A 12,926-nucleotide genomic window follows, 5' to 3' on the forward strand; every position below is an offset into this window, starting at 1 on the left:
GGGACCCTCTTCACCGTTGTTCCCATTATTTCCATTATTCATCTGATTTCCCAACACCTTGGCTGTCACCTGCATAGCCATAGCCATGTTTTCCAGGGTAGCCATAAAGTCTATAGGGTTGTTCCATGCCGGTTCAGGACTTGCATTGCCTAATCTACCTTTTCCTTGCCCACAATCGCGTCCACGAGGTGCCATCTAGTTCTTATACACATCAAACAAGTGATATCAAGTTGATCAGTCTCAATATCGCAAGTCTAATGTTTTAAAGTCACAAATGCATGCTCATGAACGCTTATGCTGTATATATCAGTTAAATATCCTAATAGCACACACACCCACACACACACACAGAGTATGCACAGAAGCATAGTCAGTCCGTCCTTCAAGCTCTACAGGAACAAACTGCTCTGATACCATAACGTAACACCCTACCACACAGAGTTTTATGCTTAAGTCATAAAATAGAAGTGGTGTGGTATTATATATATATATATATATATTGAAAGAACGTAGTATACGAGGAGCCTTGAAGAATACGTAAAGCAAAAATCGTAAAATCGTAAAATCGTAAAATTAAAAGTGCAATGCTTAGGAATAAGTATTACTTGCGTACGAAGAAAGCTAAGGTACATAAATAAATATACATAGAAAGTGAGAATAGAAGGTCAAAGGTACAGAATAAACAAGCTCCTAACTCAGCCTACGAAACTAAGGCTGGCCGGAGAATATTTATATACATACATATAGACGTCCATAACCCAAAATACATAAAAGCAACCCTAGTTTTCCATAACCTCTAGGAAGTGCAAGAGTAAAACATATATATACATAAGGAGAGTCTATACACATATATATAATAAAATGGAACAAAATATCAAATCCCGAAAGTCCACTTCGCTGCAGAGAACTCCAGATGCCTAGCGAGGTGCCTCTCGACCTGCATCTGAAAAACACAAATATTCATCTGGAATGAGAATCAGGGGTTCTCACCATGGTAAAGGTGCTGTATACATAAGATATAAGGTCTTGGGAAGGCCAGAAGCAATCCTAGAACTCCGACACTCAGATTATAAAACTTAAAGAACTAAAACAGAAACTATAAATAAGGGTGGTTTTCTAAGGATTCCTAAACTTAACTGAACTTTAACCTAAACCTCCATCATCCACTTTCCTTTAAAACCCAACTCCGCTAGAACCACACAAACAAGCAAGCAGGAAATAATAAACCCAATTAGGATACAAGTAATGTAGATAGCACGTATACCAGTTAAGCATATTAAAATCATATAGGCATTCCTAATTAGAGCACAAGCAAGCAATTCACACAATATGCATATGATGTATACCTGTCCTATCACTGAGGAGTCTCATCTATTGGTTATCAAGCCAACTCGATAAGTCCGGCTGCTAAACCCTAGATTGTCTCCCGTTGCGCATCCCCAAGAGTCTATGCATAGTTTTTTCTCATATATAAAATTTGCTCATTGGGGGTATCCTTCCTGGGAATTTATACGTGCCCGGTCACCCTTACGATATAGGGTCAACAGAGTATCGAGTCTCAACCTAGAACATGTGGTGGCAAGCCGCTACTCTTTACCCAGGGAAACTCGTATCTCAGAAAAAAATAAGTGCATAAGCCACATAAGCATTCATATTCATTCATAATCTTTGCATAATCATTCATCATAGCCATGGCATCACATAAGTCACATTTTTGCACTTTTCATACACAATTCATCATTTTTCAATCTTACTTCACACCCAAGTTACCACATTTTCCTTGCTTCATCTCATTACTAAGCATACCACTAAGATCTAGGGGCTAAAAGAGTAAAAATAGAGGTTTAGAGGTTCAAAATTAGGTGTTAGAACACAAAATTCACTTTGTTGGAAACAGAGGCATTGCGTACGCGTGCACCTTGCTCGTGTATGCAGGGGCTCGTTTTACCTTGGTCGCGTCACGTGCAAGTGGTCGCGTACGCAACCCCTTAAATTCCCTACTCATATACGCATGCCCCTGCTCGCATACGCGAAATACCAAACTCAAAAGGGTTGGTCGCGTCGCATGCAGGTGGTCGCGTACACACGATCTGCAGAGTGGCAAAAATGTTGAATGTTGCAGAAATTTAATTTTGCATTCCGAACTTCCGACGCGCATAACGTTTTCGTTTTAAAATATTTTTCATCCGTTCTTCGAATGGCATAAACTTCACGAACCCAATTTTCATATGAAACAAGTTTAAAAGAATTTGGGGATTCGGAAGCTAAGTTATGGCTCGCCAAAGTTTGGCCAAAAAGTCAAATTTTCACAAAAGTTCTTAAACCTCTATTTTCACCAAATCAAACTCAATACCCACATTCTATACATACAAACAGCACCACAATCCCCACATCCTATCACAACCAATCATACCTTAATTTTAAACAATTTCATACATAAATTTCTCAATTATACCAACAAGATCATCAATATATCACCACATACTTATATTCATTCAAATCACCTTGTCAATCATCATCAAATCAGCATTTAGCATCCCATTTTCATCACAAGCATTAATCATCAAACCAATACTCAACCTATTTCAACAATTATCATCAAAGGTACTAAGTATTTAACACACTCATGCATTCCAACCTATCATATGGTCATCTAACCTAAGTTTTCACAACACATTATATATTAAATACGAGGAACCAAAACTATACCTTAGCCGATTTCCTCGTATATCTCAAGAACAACCCCACAAGGAAAGCTCACAAGTTCCACCACCAAAATTTAGCCTCCAAAGTTTCACCAAGCATCCAACATTCACAATCAAGCTCCAATTCACATGTATACTCTACCTAAATCACATTGTCACATCCATATACCAAATTTCAATACCCAAACACATATAAATAAGAAATTGACTAGGGTTGATGATTCTTACCTTGTATGTACCTCAATTAAGCAAAAGACCACTAATTCCTCAAGTCAATTTGATCCTAAAACTTCAAATTAACCAAAATCTTAACACCCAAAACTATGAAATTTTTGAATTGGAGAAGAGAAAATAGAAATTGGGAATGTAGTTTCCTCACATTATAATGTACTAGGATTTGTAGAGCTCGTCACTACGGACACATAGCCGCAAACGATGCGGCGATCAGAGCTGGAGTGAAAAGTTTGTGGATTTGAATGAAATCCAAGGGTTTGGGATTTGTTACATGCTCTTCCCCTTTGGCTAAGCTTCTCAGCGTGTGTGCATGTAAATGGGGAAGAGAATGAGCTGAGTTTATTAAGTGGAAGGGGTTGGTTGGGCCCACAGACCCGGTTTGGGCCCAATTCGGCCTGTTTGGCCCAATCTTAGATTAAATTCTTTAAAATTAGTGTCAAAATTCTTATTGTAATTAGATCTATCTATTAAACTATAAAATTCATATTTCTAATTTCTTTTATTAAAAATTAATTTATTAACTAATTATTCGTTAATTTTACGTGGTTTACATAGTGCCATACCGCCTTCCTCACATCCAACACATCAATATCATCATTTTCATTAATTACGTCTCATTCATTATTCATACATTCATACATGTTCACACTTCCTCAAATATTTCACGTCAAATTATGTCATCATTCATATTATGTATCACCTTATTCACCCTTCTCAATTTAATTTCTCCATTTCACAACCCTTCTTTATGGGTTCACTCTATTTTCTAAACTTATAGGCTAGGTATCGGTCCATAGAGGATAGCTACAGAGGTTTGAAAAAATAGAGGATTGGCTAAACTTTGTAAAAAAATCACATTTCTGCCAAACAGGGGTTCCGCGTACGCAAACCATGTTTCCTTCAAAAGCTGCTAAAACCAGATTTTTGCATCAAACTTTGAACGCGTATAACTTTTCATTTTAAATGATTTTTTATCCGTTCTTTAAACGGTATAAACCTCATGGACCCAATTTTCATTTGAAACAAGTTTGACAAAATTTAAGGGTCCGAAAGCTGAGTTATGGCTCGCCAAAGTTGGTCAAAAATTTACTTTTTACCAAAACACAAACACCTATATTCTTTCCAAATTCTCAATTCAAAACCTACATTTCACTTCTCAAAACAATATCAAAAGTACTTAAAATAGTTATACATCCATTCCATTCCTTTCACAATATTCCAATTGGTCATCTAGTCTACGTTTTCACGTTACATTATATATTACCTACGAGAAACCAAAATCATACCTTGGCCGATTCCTCGTTAAATCCCAAAACACTTCAATTCAAGCCTTCAAGGTCCACTTGACAAGCTTCCAATATTTCCAAATCAACTCAATCAAGCTTCAATCACCGCAACTTGGTTCCAATTCACCAATTTGTCTCCAACCAACACAATATTCATCCTAACTTCATGCAAGGTCATATACCACTATCAAATTCAATACCCAACATCAAAAATCAAAGAAACCAAAAAGGTTACGAGCTCCTTACCTTGCCCATTAGAAAATCGGGGTGAAACCCACTTATAATCCATGCTAGAGTACCCCGAAACCATTAAAATCACCAAAATCACTCAATACACATACCCAAATCACAAAACTGAAAGGAGAAGAACTAGCCACGAAATCAGAAATTTTTTACCAAATTGTTGGGTGATTTTTGTAGAGAATTCCGAGACGAACGCCGAACGCGTGGCCGTTGACAGCTCATCAATCGAAACTCCGGATTGAAAGATATGGAGGATTGAAGGTGAGACTAGGGTTTGGGGTTTCATGTCTTCCTCCACCCCCTATTTCAGCGTGTTTCTATGATTCTTGGGGATGAAAGGCTGAATGTTGGCTTTATATAATGGACCTTGGGTCCGGTCCAACCGGTTCATCCTATTATCTTAATTTTGAGCTAAATATTTAAAATTAATGTCAAATTTCATATCTTAATTATTTCTACCTTTCTAACTTATTAAATTTAATTTTTTAATTTAAATTAAAAATAAATTTTTTTCAAGTGTAGGAACAAATTGATCGTTTCAGATTGGAATATGCTTTGATTGTAAATATCAAGTCCTTTCTGTAAATTTTCATCAGGAGATATAGAAAGTGTATAGGTTGAATGTTACAAATTGTTATGAATTTTTACACTGGTTGAGTATTGAATTGTCTGTGTATTATATAGTTAAAACAAAAACATCATTTGCATCTTTGTAAATATTAAATCGAAGCTTTTGATAAATTCTTTTGCCAAATTAAACTTCTATAGACCTATTTGTACTGTATTGCAGAATCTAAAGCCATATTAATCAAGGTTTACAACTTTTAGGTTTAATATATTGAAGAAATAACAAATGCACCAAAATTTATTCACATTCACAGCTGAAACTATTTATCATTAAATAATTGGAAAAGGTAATTTAAAAACTAACAGTAACTTGGCAAATGGAACAACACACAACACAATTTAGAAAGTAAACCTTATTTCCATTAAAAAATAAAAATATTACACTAATTGCACCGAAATTAATTCAAATAAACACTGAAAAATCTATGTATATAGGTTCGCACCTTTATTACAGAAGCAAAACACATAAATATCTGATAAAGCCACCCTTATATGAAAGCCACTTATTGTCTCTAACACCATACTTCATAAGAAAATCATTTCAATTTCTATCAAATGCATCCTTTGTAAAAGAGTTCCAAACAACATGACTTATCTCTTGTTCAATTTCTTTATCTCTCTTGTAGCCATTTAATTTCTATGGAATCTTCTTCATGATATGCCAAATACACTACTTGTGAATTGTTATGGACATACAAGTCTCAATTGCCCTTGCATTGATGCACATTAATCGATAAGAATGCCTTTTGGAGCCTTTCCTCCCATGAAAAGAAGCCAATATTTAAATAACCATTTGAATGATTGAATATCTTTATTTGTCATTAGAACATATCTGAGAAGTGTAGAATGACCATGGTGATTCACACCAACAAAAGAACCAAAAACCAAATTATACCTGAAATCAACAACACAGAAACAAAAGCATATATGCACCGAAAAACAGTTTCATATTCACCGAAAGTTGTTTCAGAAAGCACATAAACCAAAATTGCACATTACATGTTTGTATTGTAAGTGGTATCAAATGAAATAACATCTCCAAAATACTCACAAGCAACCCTGCTTCTTGCGTCAGCCCAAAAAGTAATTTTGATTGATTGATCAACCTGAAGTTCAATATCGTAAAAGAAATTATGATTCTTCTCTTTCATTCTTAATAAGTATTTCCAAAATTCTTTGGCATCGTCTAGTTCGAAAACATTATGAACTCCCCTCGTAATATAATTTCTCACATTTTTTTTCAATACAACTTAATTCTCTTGTGACAAATGATTGATATATTTTGCTTGGTCTAATTCTAACTTCATCATTATTCTCAATTGTACAACATACAAACATGCTTAACTGCCTATATTGTTTAAGCATCTCTGCTTGATTTGGATAGCATGGATGTGAATTAAGCGAAACAACCTTCGAAATAACCCAAACAACAACATCCTTCAATATATGTATATAAATTCTTGCAGGACAATTTAATCCAGCTGAGTGGTCTTCTGAGTTGGAGATATGTTCGATGTCCATTTACCCTCTCTATTACATGTAATCAATTGGTTCTTAATTTCATTTCTCTTTTTATTTATGTTCCGAATTTTGGTGAAAAATCTGCAAGTTTAGAATAATCTTTGTAGAATTTTTCAGCTTCTTCAAGCGTGTTAAAAGTCATCCCAACTTTTGGGACAAACTACTTATCATTATAGAGAAACTGAAAAAACGCCAAAAATAATTTTATATTAAACCAAATTGTCTTTTCAAATGCACCAAAACTAGGAACGAAACAGATTCATCGAAACTAACAATTCAAAACTCTTACATTATATCCCTGACCAAAAAAAAAAAAACTCCTACATTATATTAATATTCAAACCTTCAACATGAACACCAATTTTCACAAACAAAAACTAAATTATTTAACTACACGAGCATCAACTACTAGGTTCGAACCAAACCTCAAGTCTCATCCACTTGATTCAATTTAAAAGAATAATCCAATTCGCCCTGGTTCAACTGACAGTCTGAATTTGCATCATTCACCGTCTTCGAAAACGAAAAACATGTTCAAATCTGATTTCACTACTTGATTTCAAAGAGCATCGATCTTAATCGTAGAGAGCCAGAGAACACATAAAAATTTGAAAAAAAAAACGAAATCCACAAAAAAGATTTGAAAACAAAAAAAACAAAATTCGCAGAGAAAACACAGTTATATATAGTGGCGCGGTTATTCAAAAAGCAATTAGAGATAGTGATGCATGAATACAAATTAAATTATATCAACTTGGTTAGACTTATTTGGGTAATTAACTTGATGGTAGAGCATTTCTATTTTTGATATTAGTATAGATTACTATAAACCAATTTCTTGAGAAAGGAACGTTCAAAATAAAATATTATTATTATTATTAATGTCTTCATTTACACATTATCCGATTGTCATCATAGTTGCAATTTTAGTAAATAGCGATCTCAGCTCCAACATAGTTACAATGACATTTCTCCACACTTGTTTTTCTCGAAACATTAAACAAGATTTGACAAGCACCATTGCCCTTCCATTTTAGCTATAATTTGTCCTGAGACATAATTTACGATAGCCATCATGCGCTATTAGCCAACGTAAATTAGAAGACAACAGCTACAACTACAACATTTCGAAGGCCTCAGGGAACAAATACCTAAAGGAATCGAATGCCTCTATTAAATATATACAAGGAATCAGAGAGCATGCTGTAGACAGAAATAGACATGAACATAGTACATACACAAAAGAAAAGCCAAACACTAATATGTGATAATACAAAAGAGATTCAGGGTTGACAAACAAGGAGATATAGACTTAACTAATTGGATTTAATTTTAACCCAACTACAACTATACTTGAAATTGCCCTGGCTCTATGCACCAAAGCTTTGCCATTACTTACTAACCAAAATTACAACCCATGTAGAGAGTTGATCATGCTTCATCAATAATAAATCAAACAATTTACAAGTGCAAATTCATAAGATAGAGCTATTCAGCTGCTGAGAACAAATTTTAAAGGGAAAAGGGTAAAGGGGATTATACAAAAACAATGAGTAGTTGTCATCCTTAACATGCCTGAGTTACATACATAATGAAACCTGGTTGGCGCTTAAGCAAAGCCTCCATCATAGCTTGGGCATGTGCTAGACAATCAAACCAGTGTAGATCCCCACCAATAATAGCTTTGACCGTGGCATTTAGAGTTGACAGGTAAATTATAAAATATATTCCATTATTTAACAATATACGAGTGATAAAAGAATTTGTTGATTCTCCAATTCTCACCCTAGCAAGCCTTTCTCTTATCAACTCTTAAGTGGATGTTGTACCATCTCTTCTTCTTTGGTCGTTCTCTTGTATTCCTCTTCTCTTTTGTCTGGCCCTCTTCTATCGCCTCATTGGAAGAACTTTTATTCCGACTCTTACTTGAACTCCGTTTCAAAGGAGCAACAGTGTACGCTGCATGTATTTCATTTCGTTGTTTTAATAGTTCATCAATCTGCACAATAATTAATGGCACAAGTTGAGTGGCTTCAATTAGAAAGGAGAAGAGGGTTGGACAAGGGAGATGAAGCATATAGAAATTTAGAAAAGAAAAACTCACTTCTTGCATTTCATTTGCATATCTACTTGTCATCTCTGTGAACTGCGCCAGAACCTATGAAGATCCAAGAGTGAGTGTTGATAAAAAGCACGTAATTAGAGGTTTACAAGAATAAGGAATGCTCATGCCATATTACACACCTCTCGGTACTCTGTCTCAAACTTTGATATCTCTGCCCTTTTAGACAAAATTTGAGTTTCAATGTTTCTTAAATTTTCCTTTTCTTCACTAAATGGTGCAGCGCATAGAGCTTCTATCGTATAGTTTGCACTTTTGAAAAAATTGTCACCTTAAAGGAATTAATAGGATGTAAGTAAAGTTCAAAAGATCATAATTACAATAAAAGCATGACAATCAGCACAATTACCATAAACTGCAAACACATGGGTACCAGCCTTCAGTTCTGTCAATTCACAGGGTTGAAACCCTTCAAGCTTTCTGAAAAATGATGTATCTGGATCCTTTGCAGCAGATATCTGTAAAGAAATTATTACATACCGATTCAACCAAATTTAAATTAATACAAAAGATAGTTCCTACGATGTCTGTTTACAGTGGCAACTCACTGAGTTCATGGTCTGATCCAATCGATAAACAGGAAACCCAAGAAAAAACATTCCAGCAGAGGTAACTTTCCCTGTTTTTGCGCAGTCTTCCTATAACAATAATCAGTAATGTCATAAAGCGTTCAGAAGCCAAAGAAGCAAAAGTACATACAGAAAAATTACACGAAACTCTTATGACTTATCATCAGATAACCAAAATACATCAGATATATTTAACTCCTTAGAGAAATTATACCATCTTATGTTCTCTCTCACCCACACAGGGGCAACAATAAAGTAAATACCTGGAGAGCAAGACTTAATCCACCATTTTCTTCTTGATCAAAATATAGCAACTGTAGAAAACCAATTAACAAATACCATCATAAAATGAACATTAATGAAACATATTAAAAATAAAGCAAATCAATGTTTTACAATTCATATGGAAAAGGTAGATATTTGAAACTGCAAATACAACACAAAGAAAAACATAACAATGCCTAGGATTAGTTACATCATTATTTTGTACAGAAGATACAGAATTGTTTTGATAAAGTTCTAGCCTCAGATTCCCTAGAAATAAATCAGAGAGAGAGAGAGAGAGAGAGAGAGAGAGAGAGAGAGAGAGGGTGGCAGGTTTACTCGAGTACATGTGGGGAGGATAGAGCAGCACTTTATCAGTTTAGCATATATATATGAAACTGCTCAAATATGGGGAGTGATTATTGTTAAACAGACATCCTGCATGAAGGATTTATTAGCAAGAACCTTGAATTTGTTATTCCTGACCCCCTCTAACATAAAAAGTGACCCTCTTGGAAATCATATTGTTTACATAGTAGTGAAAAACTCGGTCTCAATTAAGCAAGAATGGAAAATCGAACATTAGTAGGTTGAAGATAACAAGCATGTGCATGCAATCCTCATTGTTATGCTTATAGATATAAATAGCAGATGTAAGGTTTGACCTTGAACTTGCTTTTGTCTGATGAGTGCACTCGACAAACAAATCCAGCTTGTGCTTCCTCTTCTGTTATTGTAACTGAATAGAAATGTGCACATTGCTTCTCAACCTTCAGATGAAGACACCAAAAAAAACAAAGGAAAAAAGTTCTTTTCAAAAAATATGACTATAAAGGGATCCATGAAGGTATGAAGTGATTAAAGAAGCAGCTCACCCTTCTAGAAATAAACTGTCCCAATGGAAGTGGACGAATGGTCACTACACCATTGAGGGCCTCTTCCAAAACAGTTGCTGATACAGTTGTCTTAATTGGCACACCGAGTTTACTGTTATGTATGTAGAACATTAATATTATGCATAATGGAAATCAGGTAATGGAGATTAGGAAAAACCAAAGATGGGAAAAGAAGGATTAAAGAAAAGGATACCTAAAAAGTGCAGCAAACATTGTATTCACAGCACCCAAACTTGAAAGGTCCAACTCCAACTCTTGGTTATCCGATTCAACAGCCTATGCACAAACATGAAATATTCAATCACATATGATGCATGCAAAAAGATTCGAGCAAAAAATAAAAATGAAAAGAGAATCAACAGATTTACAGGTGGGGGGTGAGTAGCATGATTTAATCAAGATCGGAATTTAAACTCTTTTTTGCAAAATAAATTTCAAGAATCAATTATCCTCCTAATTCCAAAAGGCTTCATGGTTAATAATTTGAAAAAATGAGGGTCACCTCAAAACCAGCTGTGTCGAACTGACGACGCTTGTCAGGATCTGACAATATATTGTATGAAAAGGTAACCTCTTTGAACATATCAGCTGCCTTAGGATCATTAGCATTCTTGTCAGGATGATATCTGAAATGAAATAAATTTAACCAGTTAATTAATAATCAATCCTTTTCATCTAAAGAGACGATGAAATAGGGTATTCAAGAAATCAGGTGGCCAAGAAAGGGCATGATTTATTATTTAATTCAAGACATCTCCGGGAAGTCATTAAGTTTTTTGTAAACCATCCAGCTCATATCCAATGCATGAAAAACAATCAGACATCATGGGCAGAGATTAACAATTCAACATCTTTGCAGTGATATTTTGGGCTTATCTAGATGATCAATAAACAAGTTTCATGCCATGGGGATTTGACAAAGTCTTATGCTGACTATCAATTGCCTAACACAACCCTCCTCTATTATCTAGGCTTGAAAATCAACTATGCAAAGATTTGCCACAAAAGGTTCCCCCTATAACAGATAACGTTTCCCAATGTTGTATTCCATGATCTTTACCAGCCATTTCTCTTTTTTTTCCCAGGTCAATATATATCATCTTAATTTGATTCTAGCACACGGATATTTTAGCGATTATAAAACAACCTTCTATTCACCAAATTCCACAAACACACTATATTAGTTAAAAAGACTACCACCAACAATGATCGATACTAAAATAAAAGCATATTTGATCTTGAGTCAAATCTTCAAGAAGCAAAATAAACAAGACCACCCTCGCGAATATTGATTTCACCTAGACTTAGAAAAATCAAAGTAGAAGATTCGGCAAGCCGTTGCTCAAACGAATACTAGCCTTGACTACGTGTCCTCTGCTGAATCACTGTCTTCACATAGTTCTATTTTGTCTTAAGTCTCTCAGACTCTGAGAATTAAAACAAAACCAGTTTTCTATCAAACATCATTCAAAAAGTGAAGAAGTTCATTTCCCAACACATGGATCCCAGATTCAACAACATATTACTTCGGCCGATAGGATATTAGTACTAACATGCTGAAACTAATTTCAAATTTCAAATTTCAAATTTCAAATGTCAAATGTCAAATAAATACATAAAACCCTGTAAAATATTTTTTAAAAAATGCATATAAAATTATAAATCCCAAACTACACCAAACGAAATAGTATAAATATTGAACATTTTTGAATAAACAAATAAATAAATACGAAGCTAGTTGGAGAAGCAGAGTGAGGTAGGGGACTTTACTTGAGAGCCATTTTGCGGTAAGCGGTTTTGATTTCCTGATCGGTGGAGTTGCGGGAGACGCCGAGGACCTCGTAAGGGTCCCGCCGGAGCGGCTTGGCGCCGCCGCCGTCGGCGTGCTTCTCCGACGACTTGGACCGATGCCCCGGCATACTTCTTCCTAATACTTTCAGACAAACGGCGTCGTTTCGTCTTCTGCTTCTTACTATAGCAAACCCTAGAAGTGAGGTTCCTCCACTACCTGGCTACCTTGGTGTTCGAGGAAGAAGCTGTCAGGTTTTGGCGCCGTGCAATGGTGGTGAGAATGGTGGTGGTGGTAGTGGTGGCGGGGGAGTCATTGAAGAAAAAGGAGGTGGTTGAAAGAGAGTTTCGAAATTGTGGTGATGAGATCCAGAAACCCCATGGACCCCTCCAACCTGGAACTTCCCACAGCTCAGAGAGAGAGAGAGAGAGAGAGAGAGAGAGAGAAGAAAATAAAAAAGAAAGAAAAAATTGAGAACAATGACAACACCAAGCCAACAAACACAAGACAACAGGCCCTGCCCGAAAGAAAGAAAGAAAGAAAGAAATGAAAAGAAAAGAAAATTCGCCAGGGAAATTTCATTTTACAAGACGTCTTCTATTATTATTATTATTATTATTATTATTATTATTATTATTATTATTGTCAACATTTTAATTTGAAAGCACCA

At 35.2% G+C, this 12,926-nt stretch overlaps 1 protein-coding gene across 1 annotated transcript; it reads right to left on the bottom strand.

Moving 5' to 3' along the window:
• LOC107643494 (chaperone protein dnaJ 16) lies at window positions 7,835-12,785 on the bottom strand. Its single transcript, XM_016347163.2, has 11 exons — window positions 12,238-12,785; window positions 10,970-11,093; window positions 10,661-10,743; window positions 10,447-10,558; window positions 10,237-10,341; window positions 9,571-9,621; window positions 9,287-9,376; window positions 9,088-9,196; window positions 8,861-9,009; window positions 8,721-8,774; window positions 7,835-8,615 (listed from the first exon to the last, which is right to left on the bottom strand). The coding sequence occupies exons 1-11, from the start codon at window positions 12,384-12,386 to the stop codon at window positions 8,403-8,405; spliced, it is 1,239 nt and encodes a 412-aa protein (XP_016202649.1). The 5' UTR covers window positions 12,387-12,785; the 3' UTR covers window positions 7,835-8,402.

This window comes from Arachis ipaensis, chromosome B05, assembly GCF_000816755.2.
Source record: "Arachis ipaensis cultivar K30076 chromosome B05, Araip1.1, whole genome shotgun sequence".
Lineage (NCBI taxonomy): Eukaryota > Viridiplantae > Streptophyta > Magnoliopsida > Fabales > Fabaceae > Arachis > Arachis ipaensis.